This window comes from Corapipo altera, unplaced genomic scaffold, assembly GCF_003945725.1.
Source record: "Corapipo altera isolate COAL_440 unplaced genomic scaffold, ASM394572v1 103, whole genome shotgun sequence".
Lineage (NCBI taxonomy): Eukaryota > Metazoa > Chordata > Aves > Passeriformes > Pipridae > Corapipo > Corapipo altera.
In genome coordinates, this window is record NW_020884993.1 from 1,237,776 (window position 1) to 1,265,257 (window position 27,482).

The window sequence follows — 27,482 nt, forward strand, 5'->3', positions numbered from 1 at the left end:
AACCCTTTCAGATGAAGAAATTTTCCCCAATATCCAACCTAAACTTGCACTTGCACAACTTGAGGCCATTCCCTCTCCTCCTGTCCCTTCTTCCCTGGCAGTAGAGCCTGCCCCCCCCCCTCTCCCCCCCGGCTTCCTCCTCTGTCAGGGAGTTGCAGAGAGTGAGAAGGTCCCCCCTGAGCCTCCTTTTCTCCAGGCTGAGCCCCCCAGTTCCTTCAACCACTCCTGGTGTGCCAGACCCTTCCCAGCTCCGTTCCCTTCCCTGGACACGCTCCAGCCCCTCAATGAATTTCTTGCAGTGAGGGGCCCAGAACTGCCCCCAGTATTTGAGGTGCAGCCCAGAGATTTTTGCAATATACCTGTCTGAGTGTCCACATGAACAGGATTTTTAAATCTGTGGAAGCAAATTCCTCGGGTTAGTTTGCCTACAAATATGAAGATACCTTCTTGAACTTTGCATGTTGGTTCCGACGTTCTAGCTGGGTTTGCTTTATTTGTTTCTCTCTGGGCAGAAAAGAAGATCAGTGAGCCAGAAGAGGAGCATAGAGACTTGCTTCTTTTTCTGGTGTTGCAACTAGACAAGGAGGTCCTGATCAGCTTGGTCCAGGGTGGAAGGAGGACCTAAGCAGAAGGTCTGAAGGTGGCTGGTTCTGTGCCAATGACATAGAGATACTGGTCTTGGACTTTCTTTCTAACTAGGGAAGTTACAAGGCTACTGCTGCTGCTCTAAGCAGACCAGAGAGTGAGATTTCCATGGGGCCACAAACTCAAAAGCTTTGATAGTGCTCCACTTTCACACTTCATCAGTCTTCATGAGTTCCCCTCTTTCTCCCCAGAACTCCTCAGCTCATGCTCACTGAACAAAACGGAAGGGAAATCACATTGTAGGGACTTACAGAAAGTGGGATGGGACCTGTTTTCAGCATGCTTGGATGTCATCACATCAGCACTTTGCCCACACCTTATGTCTGTGCAGGACCATCTTTATCCAGGGATTTCTCTGATTCTGCCTCTTCTGCCTGTGCTGTGGTTTGCTTCTAGTTCTACTGGACTCCAGGCCCTGAAACAGAAGTGACAGAATGTCAGTGGTTGGCAGGATTCATTTCTCTCTTTGTTTTGCATGAGGACATTGCTGCCTCTTTCAACAGATCCCTCTTCCCAAGGACAGGTGTCATCTTGGCTGCCCCATGGTTGGAGAGAGGAAATTGGCTGGTTTTCTATGGCCTAGCTCATGGAACTGTGAGAACTGTGGAGCTAAATCTTCGTGGAGTCTGGATCTGGTAATTCAAATTAGAGAGTATTCCTTTGCAAGAGCCTGGAATGCCCAATAGGCCATGTGACAGCAATTTATCACCTCAGTGGGACTGATAATCTCTGTGAATTAAAACAAATCCAAAATTGGTGTGTACCCCAGAGCTTTTTGCAAGATCCTTATCTGAGTGTCCATATGATCAAGAATTTTAAATCTATGGAATAAAATTCTTCAAGTTAGTTTGCCCACAAATATGAATTAATATAATATTTGTCTTCCAGAAATACCATCTAGAGGAAAAGGGCGAAAGTTTAGTTTTTGTTTTCTCCTTGAAGTTCCCCAACCTTCCCATATTGGGCTTCCAGTCCTTTTCTATCCATTTTCTCACAGTTTCTTTCTCAGTTTCTAATCCCTCTGAGTCTAGTGCAGAGGGTGAGGGGTTTTCCCTTTGAAAGCTGCTCTGACAGCTGATGTTCCATTTTTGTGAACCATGTGCACATAGATGCCAGTGCTGCAGTTTTTTCCCTCCATGCTATTGTTTATTTGGAGTGAAAGAGAAAGTAGGTTTTCCTAAAGAGCAGGGCCGCAAGCCAAGGGTTGCACAGTGCTGATGCTGATGCTGTTCTGGTGGCCAGGAGCACCGAGGGCTGACTGCAAAGCAACTCACACCATTTCACCTGATACCAGAGATCACACTCAGGAACAGACTTATTTAGCATTAGAAGTGTAATCTTGATAGTAAAATCTATGTGCTTTATCTGACCTTCAAAGGAGAAAACAGGTTTGTGAAGTGAGACTTCCCCTTTTAAATACATGTGAAAGACTGTCACTTTTCCCTGTATCCATTAATTTTGTTCTATGTTATAATTTCTACTGATTTCAAAGAATCACAGAATCGTAGAATGGTTTGGGTTGGAAGGGACCTTAAAGATCATTTAATTCCATCTCCCCCTACCATGGGCAGAGATACCTTCCACTAGCCCAGGTTGCTCCAAGCCCCATCCAGCCTGGCCTTGAACACTTCCAGGGATGGGGCAGCCACAGCTTCTCTGGGCAACCTGTGCCAGGGCCTCCTCACCCTCACAGGGAAGAATTTCTTCCCAATATCTAATCTAAACCTACTCTCTGTCAGCATGAAGCCCCTTGTCCTGCCATTCCCTTGTAAATAGTCTCTCTCCATCCTTCTTGCAGGTTCCCTTCAGGGAACTGGAAGGTCACAATCAGGTCACCCCAAAGCTTCTCTTCTCCAGACTGAACAGTCCCAACTCTCCCACCCTTTCCTCCCAGCAGAGTTGCTCCATTCCTCTGATCCTCTTGGTGCCTCCTCTGGACTTGCTCCAGCAGCTCCATGCCCTCCCTGTGCTGTTCCCCAGGGCTGGAGGCAGCTCTGCAGGGGGTTCTCACCTGAGGGGGCAGAGGAGCAGAATCTCCCCCTTCCCCTCTGCCCTTGCTGTGGGATCAGCCCAGGGCATAGGAGGTTTCTGGGTCTCAGCCCACATTTGTCCAGTGCACTCATCACTGCACTGTAGTTCCCTGGATTTCTCCATAAGCCCTTTCAATACCATGGCATTGCATTACTCACTGGGCAGTCCTGTGATATCTAGATGGATTTTTAAGTAGGAGTTTCCACACTATGTTTGGAAACTATAAGTTCTGTAAGTTCCCCTAGATGTTTGGACATCTGTATTTGAGGACTAAGAAGGAAAGAAATCTTTGCAATGAGACTACTAACCTGATGACAAGGGTCTGAAATCAGTTTTGTTATGGTAAAAGCACAAAATCCCAGAAGCAAGAGAGGAATAGCTGCAAATGTAGGAATTTTACAAGGAAGAAGGGAAACATGAGCAGAATTATGGAGATAATGTGGGATAATGTGCACTACTGGAACATGGTCATGGGACTGTTTAGGAGGAATAGGCAGGGGAAATGAGAAGGATTTATGCTTTATGTCAAAGTGCTCCTTGCTTGTGCAATGCTCCATGTGAGGCTACAGAACATTCTGTCAGAGATAGGAGGAAAATGAGGGATATTGTGATGGGGTCTGTCATGGACCAGCCGACCAAGACAAAGCAGTGGAGGCAGATTTCTACAACTAGTAGAAAGTCACAAGTCTCCTCTGCCTTAGAGAGGTTTTCAGCCATGTGGACATCCGCTGTGAGGGCAACAGCACCAGGCAAGCTATGCCAGAAATTCTTAGGCAGCGCTAATGTCAACATCCCAACATAAATACTGGCCAGGCAATGCTGAGTGCTGGAAGTAAGGATGAACTAGTGATAAATATGATCCCAGATGGCACCTTAGGCTGCAGCAAACACATGATGACTGGATGAAGGATCTAGTGGAAAGCTGGGAAGATAAGCAACAGAATTAGCACTCTAGACTTCGTAAGACTAGAATTCATTGCATTTAGGGAACTGCCAGTTAGCACACACATGGCAGCAGCTGTGAAAGAGAATGCCAGGAGAGGAGGTTAGAGTTTAAAGGAAAATTATGAAGAGCACAGGAACAAACTATCTTGTTCTGCAGGAGGATTGGGAATTGGATCTTAGCTAAGCAAACTTCTTGATGAATTAAAACAGAAAAGTATGTAAGAGGTGGAGGCAAGGACTGGCAACAAAATAAGGACTATAAAACATTGCTTGAGTACTTCAAACATTGAGCATAACAGTTCTGCATGGATGATGCAGAGGGGAGTTCAGAGAAAATGTGTGTTTGATGCTGAATATGGGTGACCACCTAGTGAGAGATGATTCAAAAAGCACTTGTATGCAGCACCTTTTCTGTGTCAGTCTTCATTGGCAAAATTTGTCCCTCAACGTCAGAATCTTCCAATAGAGTTTGAGAAAGAAAGGGACAATCAAAGTGGGGAAGTCCTGACCTTGCTTCTTAGTGAAGCTGAACTTTCTAAGAGAAACTGAATGTATTCACATCCATGGGGCTGGGTTGTGACTCATCAAAGGTTGCTGAAGGAATTCACCCACATAACTGCAAGGTTTATGTTTACCATTGGTGAAAAATGATAACTCCCAGGGAAGGTCCCAGATGAGGGGGAAAAGGCTATTGTTACACCAACCTTTAAAAAAGGCAGGAACCTGTACCAGGGAAGCTGTAAGCTGCTCAGTTGCACTTCAGTTATTTGAAAGACAATGTGTCCTCGGTATTTATCAGGAAAAGTAATCATGTTTGATCAACCTGTTTGGCTTCTATGATGAAGCGACTGCTACCCTTTATTAGTTCTTTTCTGATAATTGGCAGACTTTTGCCCAGGTAATTTTTAATGGTATCAAGTGGTCTTTAGTCTACTAAAACTGAACTGCTGTCCTTTGATTCCTTATTTCTACACAATCATATTGAATTTTTGGGGTTATTTTAACCCTTCAAAGGATGCTGTATTATGTGTATTGTCATAGATCAGTTCTTAAACAGCTTTATTTTCATCTATGTTCACAGCTGTATTTGAACCAGGTAAGTCAACACTGCTTTTCTTTTACACCCTAATTAGTGATTTCATGCAGCACTCACTGACAGTAAGTACTAGAACCCAAAATATCATTTGCCTATTCTGTGTGGAGTAGTTGGAGGCTCCCCTGTGTGTTACATTAGTTGCTTTAGCAGTCTAGTAGCCCCCTTTTATTTGCAAGTGTTATTTCTGTCCTGACAGCTCAGCTGCTAAGAAAGGAGGAGCCACTTGGTGAAGGGCCTGAAGCAGCAAACTTGAGGAACCTGAATTCCCTGAACAGCATGAGCATGGAGAAATTTTTACACGAGACTTCAGTACCGGACATGGCAAGAAAGGAATTCAGCTCCGTAATTTCCACCTCTCTTGAGTGCAGCCTGTTTGGTAGGAGGCTACTCTTCAGCCAAAAAAGGAAGACAAGGCCACAATCAGTATATGTTCCTGAGTGACTTGTCTTTCTCCAAGGATCTGTGAGTGGCTGCTGAAGATACAGAGAAATTTGGCAGGTCCCTATTCCTGTATGAAGAATTATTTTGTGAAGGTTACATGATAAATCAGATGCTACATGCTCTCCACATTACTGTACTAACTAGACAAGAATTCAAAATTTCCACATCAGTCCTCTGGTAATGGGCAACTCTTCTTCCTAATCCATGTGAAAAGATGAACCTTCTGAGATATTCAACTGTCCCCATAACTTGTGTGGTGTTCTCAGGGCTGAGCTCTGGGTTTGGCTTCCAATCTGGGGCCCAAAATGTGTCAGAGCACCCTTGGAAGGGTCTCCTAACAGCACAGGAAATCGCTTGATGATGTATATTGCACTGGATCACTGACACTGGTTTTCTGCCCTCTTTGCTGTGATATTCACTGAGATATTTTAATGATTGAAATGCAAATGACCAGAAGACAAGTGTGTTTAGACCCGGAGAATCTGAAGTTTAAGTGATTAGTGTAGATCAAGTGTGGATGTGGCACTTGGGGACAAGGTTCAGGGTGGACTTGGCCGTGCTGGACTAATGGTTGGACTGCCCTTTTCCAACCTAAACAGTTCTTTGATTCTGTGATTACACCCTTTCCTAGAACTAGACCAGTACTAGATCAGTTAGTTGCTTGCACTATGAGCAACTCTCTTTATCTCATACCACCAACATTACACAAGACTTCCTGCAACTTCCTACTGCCTCTACTGCTCTGGTACAGACAGTCCTGTGTTGTTGGGTGTTTCTGGGACTGTGAATGTGTAAATACACTTATTTTGATGGCACTGCAAGACTGAGGATTTATCAGACTGCATAGTAGCTGGAACTGTATGTTGAGGTGATGAGTGTGATTGTGTGCACAAGCATGGCAGGGAAAAGCATGCTGGTTTTGGGGGAGTTGCGGGTAGAGAGGGGATATGGGAACTACTGGAACTTCATATTTGACTGAGGAAACATTATTTATGCAGACAATAAAGGGAGCAAGCAAGCATCAATTTCAAGTAAAAAATGAAAGACAGTCAACAGTGAGAGAGAGCAAAGTTTCTTGAGGAATCACTTTTTAAATGAATTTGCATAAATACATATATATCTATGCACGTACAAGTATATGTTTTGTTTTGATGTGGTAGTGCATACTCCCTTCCTCCTCAGGGCTGATCTACAATCTCAGGGATTCCCATAAAGCCTTGATGTTTGTGTACTGAATGTCCCTTGACCCTATCAAGAACCCTTACATGGCAAAGGTGGGAGCACCACTGTCCATATCAGGAACTCCTGTTGCCTGGCTAAGGTGAAGGATGAGAGAGGGAATAATCAATCACCTGTTTAAAGCATTGGAACTTTCCCTACCTGAATTGTAGCCCAAGTGGAATGATACCATTGTTGCTGGAGTTTTGGTAACTCCAGTAGAATTGTTACTAGAGTTTTGGAAGCTCCAGTAATTCCTGACCTGGATTGTGGTCAGGATGGAAATTTATGGATGACTAAACCCAAACATCTTGAAGCCCTTTAAACAGTGGTCACAGTGGTCCTAAGTGAGGCCCTTTGGGCTCTCCTGGACTGCAGCATCTCCCTCTGACGGGGTCCTCTCAGAGCTCATAAACTCTCAAGTTTGTGAAAATTGGAGGCCTGATTTTCAAAAAATTCACGAAAGCTGATGACACGGCTGTCAGAGACTGAAACAGTTAATGACTTATACATTCTAAGATTACCAAAAGACTTTTGCAAACTGAAAAGAAGCAGCTTCTCACCCAGCAAAGCCCACTTCTCCCTGAATACTGCCAAGGGACCTTTAGATTAGATAAGTGGATGCCACTGTCCAGCTATCCGGGGTGCAGATGCCTGCCTGAGGCTGCAAACTCTATTTCCAGATAAGAGAAGAGGCTAAGAAGAGGCAAGTCCTGCAAGGTGGGAGAACCTTTTTTCATGCCAGTGTCTTCCCTTTACATGATAACTGCACATCCAGCCTGGGCTATGCATCTCAATTGTTGGACCACAATGGACCATGACTGATGCTGACACAGTGGGCAGCTGCAGCTCTCTTAGGAGATGTCTGAGACTCAGTGACATGTCCCATGGCACCATCCATTGTAAAAGTCCCCACCCGGGGAGGTACAAGGTCTTCCCACCTGAGCTAGAAGTGTATAATAACTCATAACATCTTTGAGTTTTGGGGGGGGCTTCCCCCACCCCCAACAGATCAAGACCACCACTTCGACCAACAGACATGGAAGCTGCAACTACCAAGTTTCATTGTTGGATCCAGTGGGTGGTGACTATGTATATCTTTCCACCTTTATGCTTTCTTTCCCTTTCTTTCCCTTATGCATTTCCTTAAGTGTTATCTTTCTCCTTTAATAGTGCTATATTGCTATGCTCTGATGTTGCAATATTGCTATAAATTATTGCTATAGATGGTAACACCCAGAACAGCAAAATAGCTATTTACTTTTGAAACAAAATGGTTCTAAAATAAACCCTACATATATATGTTTACAAAGACCGATTATTCAGTGTTATTTCACTCTAATCCACCCCAAGGGATTTATTAACAAGAACCTGGGTTACCCTCCCCTTCTGGAGTGGGTCATCACAATGGCCTGGACCGATGTCCTCCACTCCTCAAGGTCAACCTTCCTGCAAGTGTAGTTTGAATGTTGCCATCTGGGATTTATAATGAAGTCACTGTTGTAATTGTAGTAAATCCTATTGAATCACTTTATAAATGTTAAATTAGTCAATGAGTAAGTGCTGCTAAAACCCTCTAGACATAAACTGTTGACCAGGTCTGGTATTAAGATTGGATTGAGCTGCACCTGGATTCCATCAGGAGTTTAGAAAGCAAGGGAGCCCTTTGTGAGCCTCATGACTCACTTGAAGGATCTTTCTTACCTTTTTTACCTTTATCCTTTGCATTTCCAGTTGCTGTGTAAATCATTTGAAAGTGATTCTTAGATGATTTCCCTTGATCTTTGTAGGAAGTAATAGAGCAAACCTTGCCATCAAACTCTGCTGTGCTTTTGCAAATTTATATTGAACTCCCTTTTACTAATGCCTTTGATGGTAATCCTTTAAGCCACCTTTGTTGATGATTCTATAAGCAATCCTAACCACTCCTTTGCAACATTTGATTCCTCAAAAGTCAGCTAAGGAATCTATTGAAGAGTTCTATTTCAAAGTAGAGTCTCCCATTACTTGGGTTCAGACTTCCAACTCACTGTATTTCAAACCCTTCCAGCTAATACGTTTTTACTTCCTGCTTTTTAGAAAATACCACTGAAAAGTGCCTCCTAACACCAATTATTTGCTGAGTTTTCACATACTTTCCCTGTTCCTCTCAATGCATGTGTTTCTAAAGCATCACAGATGTTCTCATCACCATTACATGACTGAAAAACATGCCAAGGAAGCTACCACGGGTCAAGGAGCAAATCACTGAGAAAGGCAGCAATAGAACCATGCAAGTTCTCTAAGTGCCGTGAGTAGTCCAGATTCTCTCCTTAACACTCTTGACAAATTATTTATAGATGTATTCACGTAGTCAGTAAGATATAAAAATGTTCTAATTATATCATTCAAATCAAGGCACAATTATGCCCTTAGTTTGCCAGACAATGCTTTGCCAAAAAAGGTTTGCCAGAAATGTTTTGACCGAAAAAAGGGGGACCATCTAGAGCATCTGCAGACAAGATGCTATAAAATCTCCAGAGACACATCTAGTCTGTCTCCACAGAGGGCTTCAAGGTAAGTGCATGCATTTTGTGAGCTTGAAGAAAGAGGAAAATATCCTTAAAAAATTCTGTTCCATTTCCCCTCCCTTTGGCAACCATTTCCATGAGGGAGTGCCCATGTGAACAAAAATTTTCAATGTAATTTCAGTGCATGTCTGTATTTTTAATCTACAGTTATTCTTTAGAATTCTGTTCAGCAACAAGAAACAACCACCATTCCTGTTTTACAGGGTTGGCCAGATTCCAGGACTTTTCCAAAGGTAACACACTGAGTAATCCATTCCTAATCTACAGGAAAGGGCTTTTAAACAGCTGCATAAGTTCTCTTCATAAATCCTATTATATTTCTGCTGAATTTGCTTAGGCTAGATAATTGAAAATAGGAGGGAACTAAAAAGTGAAGTAATTTTTCATTTTTAACACAAAAGGTAATTCTTTTAGCAAGAAAGTACTCTCCTGAAGACTCTAATTAAGGACCAGATCAGAGAGGGATTTTCTCTGGCTGTAGATTCTTTTATGTGGAAAACTTTAATCTGGTCAGAATTCATCAAGGTGAGTTACCAAACTGCTCTCAATATTCAGAAGATGTTCTATTTATTGTTACAAAACCTACATGTTATAGAAGACTAAATCTTACTCTAGGGTCAGACTAAGATGTTTTTAACTTCAAGTCGAAGTGCATTTAATTGGTTTCTTCTTAAGAGCTTACCTTGCAGATTAGTTAGCAATTTATTAGCTAAAGAGCAAGGAGCTTTCTCACTGATCTAGATTATATCATTTTTCTTAGTGATCTACAACTCTTTTTCTCCCCCAGACGTCTCTGCTGACAAGCTTTCAATAGAGTGCAGCCATGGCCTCTGGAGATGCTGAGATGGCTGTTTTTGGGGAGGCAGCTCCTTACCTCCGGAAGTCAGAGAAGGAGAGAATTGCAGCCCAGAACAAGCCTTTCGATGCCAAGACATCCGTCTTTGTGGTACATGCAAAGGAATCCTTTGTGAAAGGGACAATTCAGAGCAGGGAATCAGGGAAAGTCACTGTCAAGACTGAAGGGGGAGAGGTGAGTGAAAAACAAACCGGAAGGACAACATTTGATTCATATGCTGAGTTTTCAGTTGACATATGTGCATCTTTTGTTTCCTTGGCAGACCCTGACCGTGAAGGAAGATCAAATCTTCTCCATGAACCCTCCCAAGTATGACAAAATCGAGGACATGGCCATGATGACCCACCTCCACGAACCCGCTGTGCTGTACAACCTCAAAGAGCGTTACGCAGCCTGGATGATCTACGTAAGTGGCAGCAGCAGCTTCCTTTGGGCAGCTGGAGGAACTGCTCTGCCAGGCCCAGGGGAAGCCAACGTGCTGTGTCCCTTCCTCGCAGACCTACTCGGGTCTCTTCTGTGTCACTGTCAACCCCTACAAGTGGCTGCCCGTGTACAACCCGGAGGTGGTGTTGGCCTACCGAGGCAAGAAGCGCCAGGAGGCCCCTCCACACATCTTCTCCATCTCTGACAACGCCTATCAGTTCATGCTGACTGGTGAGTGCTTGATTTCCTTTGAGCTGCTCTTGCAATCATCTCTCTGTAGAGAGAAATGTAGGGCATTCTCTAAAAAGATACTTAAAAAAAACTGTGTGTGTGAAATTAATGGAAGATTAATGCACTGACCTTTAATGGTCTGTGTGAGCTGAGTGTCTGTATTCCCATTAGAATCACTAAAGACTTGGACATAATGTAGATGGACTAAATTCAATGGAAAACCCACCTATTTTGTGATATAGACTTTACTGACTGTAATGGAATCTTACATATATGAATAGATTTATGTATCTTAACCACTAAATTAGTTTCAGAGACTACAGAGTACAGCTAAATGACATGGTCCCTATAAATGAAGTGCATTAAGTCAATTTAAATTTTCAAGCATCATTGCTAACAAGTAAAACAGAGTATCTCTGCCTTGAACAGGTACATAAGCCTGGCTTGATTATTATGCAAATGGCTTGCATTATGTAAAAGATGTCTAAAGTACATACAGCCTTTAACGATGTCTGGAAATCCTACACTGATTTGTGACTTTAACTAAAAATCAACTCCAATAGTGAAAAGTAAACCTCAGAAAATGATGTCAAGGAAAAAAATAAAGCTTTTAGCATTTAAACTGAATGACTTCAAAAATTTCTTTCTGCTCTTTCCTCTTCCTTCCACTTCTTGTTTTCTCTTCTCTATATGTGCATTGAAATCAAAGGTGTGGGAATTTAGAACTTCTTTTCCTAGAAATTGGGAAATACATTCAGAATAGAAAAATCGGAAATAAATGTTATTGGTGGATGATCTCAAGACTGAAAAATTTCTGTATTTATAGAGATTATAAAGAAGAGGTGAAAAAGAGTAAAAGAGCTTAGTCATATGTTTCTGTCACTAATGATGCCTCAAAATTTCCGTAAGATTATTCAGGAAACTTTTAGGTTAAGGACAACTTACATACTATCAAAGTATGACCTCTATATTTTCATTACATTTACTTGGCTAATAAGAGATAAGTGGCTTGATGAAAAGACAATGTTAGGAAAGGCATAGGACTACAAAAGCTTCTCTGAAGTGATGTCTTTACTGAATCAGTTGCTAATAGATGAAGTAGTGCTGGGAGCATCAAAAGTACCCACTAGAATTCCCAGGTCTTTTTACTTTTTCTGTTCCTGGATTCTCTGGAAGCTTCAGTTCTTATTTTTCTCCTGGTTCTCAAATATTTTGTTATTCATAAATACTAGGAAAAGGTTTCTTATCTCTGTCTCTTCCCCAGATCGGGAGAACCAGTCCATCCTGATCACGTACGTACATCCCCTGCTCGGGTCCCTGAGGGGCTGCCCAGGGCCAGAGCCCCTCCTGCCTGACCACACGCTCTCTGCTTCTCTCCTTACTCTGACAGCGGAGAATCTGGTGCCGGGAAGACTGTGAACACAAAGCGTGTCATCCAGTACTTTGCAACAATTGCAGCCAGCGGGGACAAGAAGAAGGAGGAGCAGACATCAGGCAAAATGCAGGTGAGTCAGGAAGAACAGACTGGACACTTGGGCTGTCATTACCCTGTCAACTCAACACAGCCCATGAGTAATTTTCCCTCTGCAGGGAACGCTTGAGGATCAAATCATCAGCGCCAACCCACTGCTGGAGGCCTTTGGAAACGCCAAGACCGTGAGGAACGACAACTCCTCACGCTTTGTGAGTTGGTGACTTGGACAAAATCTCTCCCTCTCATGGCAGGACAAGTGATGCCTGAGCAGGTCTCCATGTAAAAGACATGTCAGAAGAAACCATCCAGATTCAAATGCTGTTGCTTCTCCTTAACAGGGCAAATTCATCAGAATCCACTTTGGGCCCACAGGCAAACTGGCTTCTGCTGATATTGAAACTTGTAAGAGACTCTCTTGGACTGGTCCAATCCCTTCCCAAATTCCCACCTCCATGTGCATTGCTGTACCTAACTCTTTCTACCTTCCTGGGCAGATCTGCTGGAGAAATCCAGAGTCACTTTCCAGCTCAAGGCAGAAAGAAGCTACCACATCTTTTATCAGATCATGTCCAACAAGAAGCCAGAGCTAATTGGTAGGAAGGAGCATTATAGCTTCTTGAGGATGAACCCTGAGCAACAGTTCCCTCTGTCACTTGCTTGGCAAAACTAAGCCTGTGCCTTGCCTCTTCCTGCTTTCAGACATGCTCCTCATCACCACCAACCCTTATGATTTCCACTATGTGAGTCAAGGGGAGGTCACTGTTCCCAGCATTGATGACCAGGAGGAGCTGATGGCAACAGATGTGAGTAACACAGCAAAAAGGTCTCTACTGTGCATATCTCGAGGGTGACATTGCTGACCCACTAAGGACATGCATTCGAATTCATGCTTTTTACTGCAGAGTGCCATTGACATCCTAGGCTTTACTCCTGATGAGAAAACAGCTATCTACAAGCTGACAGGGGCTGTCATGCACTATGGGAACCTGAAGTTCAAGCAGAAACAACGAGAGGAGCAGGCAGAGCCTGATGGCACAGAAGGTATCAGCAGATTCAGTGACTGATTTGTTTAAAGCACTTGTCTGTCTCCAGAGGTGATATGTTAAGCCTCCAAAGACAGACCTCTGCTGGGCTGAGTCTCCACATACAACACTGAGAAACCCATCTTTGTGTATATAGTCCATCTCAATGTAGAGGTGTTTTCTCAGCCATGGGAAGTTCCATTATTCTGTCCAGTGATTGTCTTTCTCGAAACCCTTCAACCATTATAAACCATGATGTCCAATTGTATTCTTGGTGAAATAACTCCCCTAAGCTTTGCTACCCAGAAATCCACGTGGCACCGCATGCTCACCTCATGCATTACTAGAGGCTTTTGGGATTCTTCTGGGAAATTCCAGGTTCAAGCTACTCCTATCTAAGCCATACCTTTTCTTGCTTTCAAAGAAGGCCATCATTAGCTTGCACAATTCACATTTCTTCCCAAGCTTTCTGTATGGGATCAGATAAATGCTCTTCCATTCCTAAAATATGAACACCATCCATGAAATACTTTTCTCTTCCCTTCCCCATCTCTAGTGGCTGATAAGGCTGCCTACCTGACGGGCCTTAACTCAGCTGAATTTCTGAAGGCCTTGTGTTATCCCCGAGTCAAGGTTGGGAATGAGTATGTGACCAAAGGTCAAAACGTGACACAGGTAAAATCTGGAGGTTGACAATGCATGGCTTGAGGGAGTACATGAGCATTCTTCTGTGACCCCGGGAGGGAACTCTGGTCCTGTCTCCTCTGCTTTAGGTGAACAATTCAGTGGGTGCCCTGGCAAAGGCTATGTTTGAGAAGATGTTCCTGTGGATGGTTGTTCGCATCAACCAACAGCTGGACACGAAGCAGCCCAGGCAGTACTTCATTGGTGTGCTGGACATTGCTGGCTTCGAGATCTTTGATGTAAAGAACACAGTTTTTTAGCATTTCCATTGAAAACCAATTGAAACTTTTGAGACCTTTAATAGAAGGGAGTATGTTCCTACATTTATTTGTAGGGCTTGTTGGAATCACCATTTTTAATCCTGAAAAAAAAAAAGATTGAAAACTAATCTTTCAATTGCTCTGAATTTGAAACCTCTCTTTTTTAAATACAAAGCCTATCCTAGAAATATACCACAGGAAAACTACACAGGAAGATGACTTGTATTTATAGTATCAACCCTGGTGAATTAGGATTGTACAAGAAAACACCTTGCTATTATTGCTGATCCTTGAAAGCATTGTATGTCTTTTTATATCTGGCAGTTCAACAGCTTTGAGCAGTTGTGCATCAATTTCACCAATGAGAAACTGCAACAGTTCTTCAACCACCACATGTTTGTGCTGGAGCAGGAGGAGTACAAGAAGGAGGGAATTGAATGGACATTCATTGACTTTGGGATGGACCTGGCTGCCTGTATTGAGCTCATTGAGAAGGTATGCTTTGTGTTGAATAAGTTGGATCTTCTATATTTGCCAAGAGATGCAATTAAGAAGCACATGAGAATATTTTGGCTTCTTCAAGTACATACCCTGTGGCAACAGGGTGGAAGTGTTTTTAGAGATCATACTCAGATATCAGGACTTTTGGTGAGAGAATTCACTGCTAGATTATAAAAAGAAGTAATATAAAAGGCAGTCATGTTCTATAGGCACCTATCAGTAAGTAGGTTTTATGGAGAGGACAGTATTTCCATCACTTCAAATGAAACAGAAACACTGAAAAAAGTTGAACCTTGGTTAATTTTCTCTGACTTATTGTCATGAAATGTGTGGGGACAGCTTTCTTTTCTGGCTCTAGCAACTTTCCAACCAAAATCTGTTTCTCCCTCATACCTATTATAATCTCTCCCAGCCAATGGGCATCTTTTCCATCCTGGAAGAGGAGTGCATGTTCCCCAAGGCAACTGACACCTCTTTCAAGAACAAGCTCTATGACCAGCACCTGGGCAAGTCCAACAACTTCCAGAAGCCCAAACCTGGCAAAGGCAAGGCTGAGGCCCACTTCTCCCTGGTGCACTACGCTGGCACAGTGGACTACAACATCACTGGGTGGCTGGAGAAGAACAAGGACCCCCTGAATGAAACTGTCATTGGGCTGTACCAGAAATCATCTGTCAAGACCTTGGCCTTACTCTTTGCCAACTATGGTGGAGCAGATGCAGGTCAGTTCAGTGAAAATTGTATTTTTAGCGTGGGACAATGTTGACACAATTGAAGCCATAAATACTAAACATTTAAAATTGGTTTGTGTTCAATTTAATTTTTTCCCTTTAATTTGCAGAGGCTGGTGGTGGAAAGAAGGGTGGCAAGAAAAAGGGTTCTTCTTTCCAGACTGTCTCAGCTCTTTTCCGGGTACAGTACTGCACCTGTTACCTCTGAAATGGGAAGGAAGGGGGTGAGCTAATATTAAATTTGAAAGGACTATTTTACATTACTATAATAGTGCTAAATGTCTTTAGAAATTCCACATCAGGTTTTCCAGGATCAATTTTAATATTGCTAATTTGTCATGTCCAAAAATAAGCATTCAGTCTTTAAAATCATGAAAATCTAATAATCTGCGTGTATTTCCCTTTTTTTTTTTTTTTGAGCAGCTCTCATTGAGATCTTTTATTTTTATGTCTTTGGGTCAGACTATGACCATAATATGAGTATTCCTGCATTTCTGTTGAGGAATTGAAAGTAATTTCCAAGAGGATATTTATCTTATTGGAATAAACCCCCATTTTAAAAAACTTAAATAGCCTGACTTTTGAAGGCAGAATGTGAGAAATCTAGAAGTCAATTACTCTTTGTGAATGTGTGAAATTTATATTTATTTTCACTGGCCCAATAACAACACAAAAGTATTTCAGTCTTTAAAAATGGTGTTCAGTATCTTCAAATAGAAGAAATATTTGGTTTCTCTGGCTTTATCTAAGTGTTCTGAAACCTAGCTCGAGACATGGTGAAGCCATTACCTGGGCTTGATGCCTCAAACATTGGACACAGGAAACTCACATTGCTACCTGCTTCCTCTAGGAGAACTTAAACAAGCTGATGACCAACCTCCGGAGCACTCACCCCCATTTTGTGCGCTGCATCATTCCAAATGAGACTAAAACACCTGGTAAGATGGCTCAAGTAGGAAGAGAGTTTGCTCTGATACATCCATTCCTTCTGGACAAACTGTCCAGCCCACAGCTGGATAAACACATCGTGTGGTTGAGGAGCAACTGGCTCATGGGTCGAGCACAGAGGGTGACAGGGACTGGGGTAACATCAGACTGGTGACCTGTCACTATTGGGGTTCCAGAGGACTCCATCTTGGGCCCTGTGCTCTCCAACATCTTCATGAATGACACAGGACTAGAAGGGATACTCAGCACATTTGCAGATGACCCAAAAGTGGGAGGAACTGTTGAGTCCCTTAAAGGCAGGGACAGATCAGAGGGCTGGGAACAAGGGGAAGTGCCGGATTCTGACCCTAGGATGAATGGACAGACTGGGGAATGAGATGCTGGAAAGCAGTGCTGGGAAAGGGCCCTGGGGGTCCTGGTGGGTGCCAGTTGGCCCTGAGTCAGCAGTGCCCTGGCAGCCAGGTGGGGCAACCCTGGAGGCATCAGGCCCAGCATGGCCGGCTGGGCCAGGGAGGGGATTGTCCCGCTCTGCTCTGCCCTGGGGTGGCCTCACCTCAACATTGGGGCAGTTTGGGGGGACACAATGGAAGGAAGATCAGAAGCCATTGAAGAGTGTTCAAAGGAGGCAATGAGGATGGGGAAGGGCCTTGTTTTGAAGACGTGTGAGGACACTGAGGGCACTTGGTGTGTTCAGCTGGAGAAGAGGAGACTGAGGGGAGACCTCACTGCAGTTCCACCTTCCTGGGCAGGGGCAGAGGAGGGGCAGGGACTGAGCTTTGCTCTGGGGTGACCAGGGACAGCAGCCAGGGAATGGCCTGGAGCTGTGTCAGGGTAGGGTTAGGTTGGATCTCAGGAAAAGGTTCTTCTCCCAGAGGGTGGTTGGGCACTGCCCAGGCTCCCCAGGGCAGTGGGCACAGCCCCAAGGCTGTCAGAGCTCCAGGAGTGTTTGGCTGATCCTCTGGGACACAGGGTGTGACTCTTGGGGATGGGCCTGCACAGGGCTAAGGGTTGGACTCAATAATCCTTGAGGGTTCCTTCCAATTTGGCATATTCTGTGATTCCCCTCCACACTGGAATCTGTGCCACTCCTTTGTGCTCTGCTCTGCCTTGCTCAGGTGCCATGGAGCACGAGCTGGTGCTGCACCAGCTGCGCTGTAATGGTGTGTTGGAAGGGATCAGGATCTGCAGGAAAGGGTTCCCCAGCAGAGTCCTCTATGCTGACTTCAAACAGAGGTAAGAGCACTGCACTTCTCAGCATCATTAAAAGTGTTGTTGGTCCATTCACAGGTCCATTCGGTTTGTTGTCAAAAATAGCTATATATGAGCTGGCAGGGTTTAGTGGCTCCTGTGTGTTGGTTGGGAAAAAATAACCTTCTCTTCCTCTTTTCACAGATACAAGGTGCTTAATGCCAGTGCCATCCCAGAGGGACAGTTCATCGACAGCAAGAAGGCTTCTGAGAAGCTCCTTGGCTCAATCGATGTGGACCACACCCAGTACAAATTTGGACACACCAAGGTACAAACCCCCCATTCCCTCACTCACTCCGTACCTGTGCTTTGCCCGGCCTGACAGTGATGTGCTGCAACATTCCCTCTCTAAGGTGTTCTTCAAAGCTGGGCTGCTGGGGCTCCTGGAGGAGATGAGGGATGAGAAGCTGGCACAGCTCATCACTCGCACACAGGCCAGATGCAGAGGCTTCCTGATGAGGGTGGAGTACCAGAGAATGGTGGAGAGAAGGTACACAATCCTCGTCTTCAGTTAAACTCACTGTGGTTGGAGGAAAGTGTTGACAATTTTCAAACTGAAAATACTCATTGTACACTTGAATTATGCTCCAGAGAGTCCATCTTCTGCATCCAGTACAACATTCGTGCATTCATGAATGTCAAACACTGGCCCTGGATGAAGCTGTTCTTCAAGATCAAGCCCTTGCTGAGGAGTGCAGAGTCTGAGAAGGAGATGGCCAACATGAAACAAGAGTTTGAGAAAACCAAAGAAGAGCTAGCAAAGTCTGAGGCAAAGCGTAAGGAGCTGGAGGAGAAAATGGTTTCTTTGCTTCAGGAGAAAAATGACCTGCAGCTCCAAGTGCAAGCTGTGAGTTTATAAACAATAATTTATCATCTAGAAAATGGATATGTACATTCAGACTGCTCTTTGTGAACAGAAGGTCAAACTGTAGAAGACCAAAAGTCATATATTTGGGGAATTATCTGTCATATGTATGTGAAGGTGAGGAAATAAACATCTGGCAGTGGTGTGATGAGCACTGACAGCCAGGGCAAAGAAACAGGGAGAAACTGGGAGTCAGTACTCTTGCCTTCAGAGGAAAGAGGCAGACGTAGCTCATAAACATGACATACTCAGGGCAGAATACACCCCCAGTTCCCTCTGAGCAGGTGAATGCTGCAGGAAGGATCTCCATCTTACCAGGATGGAGAACTATGAATTAATTTTGGAGTATAAATGCAAACTGGAGTTCAAAGTGGCACTCTCTATGTTTTAGACTTAAATGGTATGAAATCTATAATGAAGCAGAAGTTCTTGGGGGTTTTAACATTGCAGGGCTTTTTTGCATTTCTAGTCTGGATTTCATATTGTAGTTCCAGTATAAACTACATCCTGTGGTAGTAAAATTATTAATATTTAAGATTGAGAATTCTAGCTAAGAAGTTACCTTTATTTAAAGAATGCTCCTTTGCACTAAAAGCCATTTTTGCATAATATTTGTATCAGTTCCCCAACATTCAGACATATCGCCCCCTGAGCTCCCTTTTCTCTGCCAACTGGTTGCAAAGACCCAATTCACACACTGTATCAGAAAAAAAAAAGTGGTGAGGAAAACCAACCCTCTCAACGTTAACAAAGATAAGTATTTGGAGGGATGTTCTACTTAAGTAGCTTGTTAACTACAGCAATTCAAAGGAAACAAACAGTAAATAACATGACTATATGGAGAGACTGGTTCATGGTGGAGCTTATAGGAATGGTACACCCACTTTTATCTTCATCTATATGGGGAATTGGAAACAATCATGGACAATTTAACTTTCAGTTGAAAGAAATATTCTCTAAGTAAAGAACTTCATGGCCAGACCTCTCAATCTCAATATTAATAATTTTGCCATCACAGTTCCATGAACCTTGTAGACACACAGGACTTCACAAAAATAGAATATTGCTTAAAAATATAAGCAAAAATATACTTAAATATCACTTTAAAAAGTCATCTAAATCTACCCTATAAATAACCTAATATGCCAACTAAAAATAGAACACTGTATTAATTACAGTTATTTGAATATTTCCATAGAAAATGGGCACCCCTACGTTACCTGTTTTCCTTAGTATAAGAAGAATAAATATCCCATTGGACTTTCTTGGATATCTTAAGATATGTTCCTTTCAAATTCCTTTGGGAAAAAACAAATTCATGATAAAAAAAGCCCATCAAAGAGTAAGACAAGGAACTGATCAGCTGAAACCAGCACATGCCACCCCAAATACAGCATGGAAGGGACACACCTGATTTACCCCACTTGCCTAAGCAATAGCATTTATAGAGAGAGGATTCTTATTTCTCTTTAATCGCTGTTGAGACTATCAGACTCTTTATTCCCAACTTCATAACAGGTTCAGAAGGATTCCGTTGCCAAAGGATAGATATTTAATGCAGTGTTTATGAACAAAAATGTCTCCAAGTGCCCTCTCCTCTAGGTACATGAGAAATTCTCACACCTACCAAAACTCTGAGACACTTTTAGGAGAGAGAAAATAGTTTAGAAATCAATATTGTTTCACCTCAAAAGCTGTATAATGCATCCCAGGGAAACAAACAAACAAACCAACAAAACCAAACACACAAACAAACAAACAAACAAAACAACATCAAAACCAACCCCAAAACGATCAACAAGATTAAAGTTGCTTCAACATACACACTTACTTACACAGAAGAGTTCAGAAAATAAATCAAGAAAATCTGTGTCTCCCCCACAGGAGGCAGATAGCCTGGCTGATGCTGAGGAAAGGTGTGACCAGCTCATCAAAACCAAAATCCAGCTGGAAGCCAAAATTAAGGAAGTGACTGAAAGGGCTGAGGATGAGGAGGAAATCAATGCTGAGCTGACAGCCAAGAAGAGAAAACTGGAGGATGAATGTTCAGAGCTGAAGAAAGATATTGATGACCTTGAGCTAACACTGGCCAAGGTGGAGAAGGAAAAGCACGCAACAGAAAACAAGGTACACACACAGGAGTCACATTAAAGGGTCAAAAAATCATTGTTTCTAGGAGCAAAGGAGCAACCTAAGGACGTGTTGGCTTTCAAGCACATGAGCTGGGCCTGACCAAAGCAGTGAAAAGAAAAGCGCAACTTGTGGCTAAGCACAGCAGAGGGAGAATTCCCCTGAATCACCAAGCAAGTTTTCAATTGAATTTTGATAATTGCTCATATTTGTAGGTAAAAAACCTCACAGAGGAGATGGCAGCCCTGGACGAGACCATCGCCAAGCTGACAAAAGAGAAGAAAGCCCTCCAAGAGGCCCATCAGCAGACCCTGGATGACCTGCAGGCAGAGGAGGACAAAGTCAATACACTGACCAAAGCCAAGACCAAGCTGGAGCAGCAAGTGGACGATGTAAGCCCACGGACACACAGCAGGAACAGACAGGTATGGAGTTTGAGCTGGCTGGTGGAGCACTGATGGCCTTGTTCTGTGTAGCTGGAAGGGTCCCTGGAGCAAGAGAAGAAACTGCGCATGGATCTGGAGAGAGCCAAGAGGAAACTGGAAGGAGACCTGAAGCTGGCCCAGGACAGCATCATGGATCTGGAGAATGATAAGCAGCAGCTGGATGAGAAACTGAAGAAGTAAGTGTGGCCCTGGGGCACCTCAGTGCTGGGCTGCAGCTCTTGTCTTTTTCCTTTGAGCTGTAACCCACTTTGCTTTGCCCAAAGGAAAGACTTTGAAATCAGCCAGATCCAGAGCAAAATCGAGGACGAACAACTTCTGGGCATGCAACTACAGAAGAAGATCAAGGAGCTGCAGGCAAGTGTCTACCCTTCCCCTGCCTACCCCAGGCTCGGCTCAGGGAGGAGGAGGGCACGGGTGTGAAGGGTCCCTCGTGTTCTCCAGGCCCGTATTGAGGAACTGGAGGAGGAAATCGAGGCCGAGCGAACCTCTCGCGCTAAAGCAGAGAAGCATCGGGCTGACCTGTCCAGGGAGCTGGAGGAGATCAGCGAGCGCCTGGAAGAAGCAGGAGGGGCGACGGCAGCTCAGGTGGAGATGAACAAGAAGCGGGAGGCAGAATTCCAGAAGATGCGCCGGGACCTCGAAGAGGCCACGCTGCAGCACGAAGCCACGGCTGCCGCCCTGCGCAAGAAGCACGCGGACAGCACAGCTGAGCTGGGGGAGCAGATCGACAACCTGCAGCGCGTCAAGCAGAAGCTGGAGAAGGAGAAGAGTGAGCTCAAGATGGAGATTGATGACTTGGCCAGTAACATGGAGTCTGTCTCCAAAGCCAAGGTATGGAAAAATGGACTGTAAACCACTTGAAAATTAATTCCATTGAAATACATCCTTTCAAATTACAGCCTGGTTACCATCTAACTCCCTGTCTCTCTATGGAGCTGTGTTTCTTACCTTCTAACATCAAGCAACAGTCCAGACCGTGCAAGTCTGTTCATGTTTTTCTGCTTAGAGTCCCGCTCTTCTGAATAAGAAGGCGTCTAGATCCTAATCTTCTTTCATTCTCTGTGACCTCCACAGGCAAATCTGGAGAAGATGTGCCGCACCCTGGAAGACCAACTGAGTGAGATTAAGACAAAGGAAGAAGAGCATCAGCGCATGATCAATGACCTCAATGCTCAAAGAGCTCGTCTGCAGACAGAAGCAGGTAACATACCCCCACATGCCTCTGGAATGGGACAACCTGTAATTAATGTTGACAAAAAAAGGAATGAAGCTTTCCTCAAATTGATCTAGTCTCTGTGATCTGTTATACAGTGCTTAAAAGACACATTGACTTAGTATTGATTTTAAATTGCAATCTGTCTGTAAACTTTCTTAGGTGAATATTCACGCCAAGTGGAAGAAAAAGATGGTTTGATATCTCAGCTATCCAGAGGCAAACAGGCATTCACTCAACAGATTGAGGAGCTAAAGAGACATTTAGAGGAAGAAATAAAGGTAAATGTACTTCTAGTAAGGGGGTTGACTTTGGACTGAGGTTCTGTTTTCTTTAGGGATATTTCCTATTCTCACATAAAATGAGAATGTTAGCCATATCAGTTTAATTTTTGAGCTATCAAACAAGATGGACAATTTTGCCACCTTAATCTCTAGTGTGGGAAGGGAAATTGAGGAAGACATCCTCTCCAATTTGAATACTAAGACAGAGAAAAAAATTTTTAGGTCTCTATTCAGATTTATAATGGCATATAAAAATGATTGAGATATATCTAAAAATAAATTGTGCATCTTAGTCTACTTTTCAAAGCTGAAAATTTAGAGTATATTTAAAGGGATTCAACAATTTCCTGATTTACAGGAATTTATTTAGAATTTATCCATCATCTCTCCTGAGAATACTTTCTATATTCTGATGAATGAAGAGATAAGAAAGTTCTCTAAAGGTGAAATCAATATGCCATTTTCCCTTGGGCTGACTTTAAATGTCAGATGGAAAGACTCTTCAACCACTTTCGTAAAGTTAACATTCTGCTGTCTCACAGGAAATTAATTGTCCTCATCCAATTGTCTCCCAAGGCCAAGAACGCCCTGGCCCACGCCCTGCAGTCCGCTCGCCACGACTGTGACTTGCTCCGGGAACAATATGAGGAGGAGCAGGAAGCCAAGGGGGAGCTGCAGCGCGCCCTGTCCAAGGCCAACAGCGAAGTGGCCCAGTGGAGAACCAAATACGAGACGGACGCGATTCAGCGCACGGAGGAGCTCGAGGAGGCCAAGTACGTGGGGAATGGGATGAGAAATGACTGCAGAAGACTGAGAGCGGTCAAGGGAAATGGGAGTCTCTGAGCGGGCTGAGACAGGGTTAGGATGAAGGCAGGGATATACTGTCTTTGTGTGCAAAGCAGATAGAGGGGAGGAGAAAAAAAGTGTATATTGGAAGGGAAAGCATAGGCTTTAGGGCTAGAAGTGCAAAGACAGGCCTAATGCACACAGAAAGGATAGATCCTTTAGGATCTGTGAAAAGTGCTCAGCTCAAAACCCCCAAAGTGGCCAGCTGCCCTCTCATGGCAGTGCAGAACTGACTCCCTTCTAAGCTCTAAGCTGCCACTGTGCTTATCTCCTCCCAGGAAGAAGCTGGCACAGCGCCTGCAGGATGCAGAGGAACACGTTGAAGCTGTCAATGCCAAATGTGCCTCCCTGGAAAAGACAAAGCAGAGGCTGCAGAATGAAGTGGAGGACTTGATGATTGATGTGGAGCGATCCAATGCTGCCTGTGCTGCTCTGGACAAGAAGCAGAAGAACTTTGACAAGGTCTTTTGGGCTTCAGCCCTGGGACTCCTGGGCAGAGCCTCCCCCCGGGATGGCCACATCCCAACGCACGCCCCGTTTCTCTTCAGATCCTGGCAGAATGGAAGCAGAAGTATGAGGAAACGCAGGCTGAGCTGGAGGCCTCCCAGAAGGAGTCTCGCTCCCTCAGCACGGAGCTGTTTAAGATGAAGAATGCCTATGAGGAGTCCTTGGACCACCTGGAAACAATGAAGCGGGAGAACAAGAACTTGCAGCGTAAGTCCCTGGCCCTCTGCTCCGGGATGGGCTTTCTCACCACCTGAGCATTGCTGCGGGGTCTGTGCCTGCAGCTCTGCAAAGATGCCTGTCACCCTGGTGGGACAGGGCCCTTCCCATTCTGCTCTGGGCCTGAGCAAGCCATTGTTCCCACAGAGGAGATTTCCGACCTCACGGAGCAGATTGCGGAGGGAGGAAAGGCAATTCATGAGCTGGAGAAAGTCAAGAAGCAAATTGAGCAGGAGAAATCTGAAATCCAGGCTGCTCTGGAGGAAGCTGAGGTACCTGGCCAGAATCATTGCTCTCTGCACTAAATGTGTGAGCAAGGCAGAAACAATGCTAAAAAGGCCTTGCTTCTGCTGTGTTCTGGCTGCGGAGGGCAGCCAGCTGAGATTTCCTGGAATATTCTCTAATTCCCTAGAAAGCAAGCAGTAGGTTTAACAGTGTTCCCCACGTTTGTGTCCACTTGTCCAGGCCTCTCTGGAACATGAAGAGGGGAAGATCCTGCGCCTGCAGTTGGAGCTCAACCAGGTGAAGTCTGAGATTGACAGGAAGATAGCAGAGAAAGATGAGGAGATTGACCAGCTGAAGAGAAACCACCTCAGAATTGTGGAGTCCTTGCAGAGCAGCCTGGATGCTGAGATCAGGAGCAGGAATGAAGCCCTGAGGCTGAAGAAGAAGATGGAGGGAGACCTGAATGAAATGGAGATCCAGCTCAGCCATGCCAACCGTGTGGCTGCAGAGACACAAAAGAACCTGCGAAACACACAGGCTGTGCTCAAGGTCTGTTCAGCAAAGCTGCAGAAAGAGAAATGAGATCCTCGACATTTTTGGCCCTCAAGCGCACACTGACACCATGTAATTCCTCTTGTCTCTCTTACAGGACACCCAGATCCATTTGGACGATGCTCTCAGGACCCAGGATGACCTGAAGGAGCAGGTGGCCATGGTGGAGCGCAGAGCAAACTTGCTGCAGGCTGAAGTTGAGGAGCTACGGGCAGCCCTGGAGCAGACGGAGCGGTCGAGGAAAGTGGCTGAGCAGGAGCTCCTGGATGCCACTGAACGTGTGCAGCTCCTCCATACCCAGGTCAGGGCAGGGAGCAAAGGCAGCTGTGTTGACACTTAACAAACCCAGAGAGCTGGAATATACCAGGGGACAGGCAGTACCAGAATGGCCTCTCTACTGCTGTCCACAAGGAAAGGCATGTTCGGTGTCCATCACCCGAGCCCACCACTGGCATTACGTAAACAACCACTGTACAAAGAATTCCACATTCACAATTGCCGATGGAATGGGAAAGACTTGGCTCAGGCAGCAGGTTTGTTATTGGAGACCTTAGAATAAAAATCTTGCCATGTCCTTCCTGTTGCACAGAACACCAGCTTGATCAACACCAAGAAGAAGCTGGAGACAGACATTTCTCAGATTCAGAGCGAAATGGAGGATACGATCCAGGAAGCCCGCAATGCTGAAGAGAAGGCCAAGAAGGCCATCACAGATGTGAGTCGGGGCTCCTTTCATTGCTGATGGGGGATGTATTCTCCCCAAAGTGTCTCCAGCCCCACAAGGGCTTTGACCTTTTGCTCTGCTCAGGCGGCCATGATGGCAGAAGAGCTGAAGAAGGAGCAGGACACCAGTGCCCACCTGGAGAGGATGAAGAAGAACCTGGACCAGACGGTGAAGGACCTGCAGCTTCGTCTGGAAGAGGCCGAGCAGTTGGCCCTGAAGGGAGGCAAGAAGCAAATCCAGAAGCTGGAGGCCAGGGTGAGTAGGGCTGTGTTGGTGCATGAGTGACCCCGTCTCTTGGAGAGACACCCCCAGGGAAGCTGCAGGGACGGGCTTCTCATTGCAGGTGCGGGAGCTGGAAGGGGAGGTTGATGCTGAGCAGAAGCACAGCGCTGAAGCCGTGAAGGGTGTGCGCAAGTACGAGAGGAGGGTGAAGGAACTCACCTACCAGGTAATGGCCCCTGTGGGCATCTGCAAAAACTGAAAGTGTTTGCACCTGATTGCCAAGGGGAATTGCTACCTGCCATAGTGGGGGAAACAATTCACACTCTTTCCTGTTTGCCAACTGCTTTAGTCTGAGGAAGACCGGAAGAATATTCTCAGGCTACAGGATCTGGTGGACAAGCTGCAAATGAAGGTGAAATCCTACAAGAGACAATCTGAGGAGGCTGTAAGTATCACTCTGAGTGCTTGGCAAGAAACACTTTCCAAGAGGGTAGCTTGGCCACTGAGGAAGCTTGGCCCAATAGAAGAAAGTTGGAAGATGTCACTGGTCAATAATGGAGTTCTTCAAGTTCTCTGAAAGGCTCCTAAATCAGCCTCGCCTTGGAGAACGAAATCAATGAGTCACTAACAAGACTAATAAGAGGGCAAATGCACCCAGCATTTTTTGCATCAGGACAACAAAGCAGCCTGTAAGAAGGAGTCTTATTAATGGTAAGGATAGTACAGTATATAAAGAAGTTTTGAAAATAACTTAGTTTCAAATTTTTGATAGCAGACAGAGAAGGTGTTGGAAGTATCCTCCCAAGCCACTTTGCGTTCAGCTCTTAAAATTGTGCAGGGACCCTTTGCCTGTTTCTGGGCATGCAGCACTCAGGGAGGAACTGAGGGAATCCTGCAGCCCCTGAATTTATGATTGGCTGAGTGTGGCTTTTTCACGGTGGCAAACAGCCCAGCCCAGACAAAGACTTCTGGACTCAGTGAGGGGGGGTCTGTGAGAGGGGCACTGAGGAGTTCTCAAGGATCTCACTGAGACTCACGGATAAGCTGTGGTGGGTGGTAGATGGAAGTTTGTGCCCTCCCCCAGGCCAAGGCACAGGAGCAGCGACACCCCTGCCCTGGGCTCCTCACCACCAACTCCTTCTCTCTCCCAGGAGCAGCTCTCCAATGTCAACCTCTCCAAGTTCCGCAAGATCCAGCACGAGCTGGAGGAAGCTGAGGAACGGGCTGACATTGCAGAGTCACAGGTCAACAAGCTCCGAGCCAAGAGTCGGGAGTTTCATAGGAGGATAGAAGAGGAAGAGTGAGATTGTCATGAGGTACAAAGTGACCTGCGGGCTGCACAAAATGTGAACCCTTTGTCACTTCCTTCTGCAATGTACCCACCTCAGTGTCTAGTGAATAAAGAGTAGATTCCTCTGCAAACACACCATGACCAGTGCCTTCTTTGGGTTTGATTTTCTCACCATACTCGGGATACTGCATTGGAGAAGAAGACTCCTTACTTTTTCCTGGTTAGGAAAGGGGAGCTGATGCAAATGTTGGACTGAGGACCTGCAAACTTAGAATCTGGCCATTCCTGTGGAGACTCCTGAAAATCCAGCCTGCGCTCTCTTTTGTCTCCAGCAGCTCCTTGTCCTGCTCCTGCCTTCACGTGCTCCTAATGCTTCTCCCATTGTCCTTTCAGCACAAGTTCCTTCCCATGGGAGAGGCAAGAGATGGTGATCCCCTGTCCTTTTTCCTTTCCCTGCCCATGTTTCTGATGCTGCCACTCACAAACCCTAAACATCTACTCCTAAGTAATCAGAGGTTACAATGCACTGCACCGTCAAGGACCAACAGTCCCTTGACAGAGACAATTTTAGTCACTGCATACTGACAGCGTCTCTACATTGTGCCATCTCCCTTACCCTGGATTCCCTCAGCTGCTG

General features: G+C 44.9%; 1 protein-coding gene and 1 long non-coding RNA gene across 3 annotated transcripts in view; one reads left to right on the top strand and one right to left on the bottom strand.

Moving 5' to 3' along the window:
* LOC113958318 overlaps positions 1–27,482 on the bottom strand; it is a 54,833-nt gene that overhangs the window by 20,591 nt on the left and 6,760 nt on the right. For both annotated transcript variants that reach the window (XR_003531472.1, XR_003531473.1), the window contains exons 3-4: positions 897–1,060; positions 360–394 (exon numbers count right to left, since the gene is read on the bottom strand). This is a non-coding gene — a long non-coding RNA (uncharacterized LOC113958318). The remainder of the gene's footprint in view (positions 1–359; positions 395–896; positions 1,061–27,482) is intronic.
* On the top strand, positions 9,755–26,980 carry LOC113958312 (myosin heavy chain, skeletal muscle, adult-like). Its single transcript, XM_027666468.1, has 38 exons — positions 9,755–9,976; positions 10,065–10,208; positions 10,300–10,456; positions 11,721–11,748; positions 11,847–11,961; positions 12,047–12,139; positions 12,269–12,332; positions 12,425–12,523; positions 12,630–12,733; positions 12,833–12,971; positions 13,509–13,627; positions 13,726–13,875; positions 14,221–14,391; positions 14,810–15,119; positions 15,239–15,309; positions 15,979–16,066; positions 17,192–17,309; positions 17,469–17,592; positions 17,678–17,814; positions 17,916–18,171; positions 20,074–20,316; positions 20,535–20,711; positions 20,796–20,941; positions 21,029–21,119; positions 21,207–21,596; positions 21,840–21,966; positions 22,141–22,259; positions 22,839–23,035; positions 23,387–23,570; positions 23,657–23,822; positions 23,979–24,103; positions 24,297–24,605; positions 24,706–24,909; positions 25,198–25,323; positions 25,417–25,587; positions 25,676–25,780; positions 25,904–25,999; positions 26,706–26,980. Exons 1-38 carry the CDS (start codon positions 9,770–9,772, stop codon positions 26,856–26,858), a joined length of 5,823 nt encoding a protein of 1,940 aa, XP_027522269.1. The 5' UTR covers positions 9,755–9,769; the 3' UTR covers positions 26,859–26,980.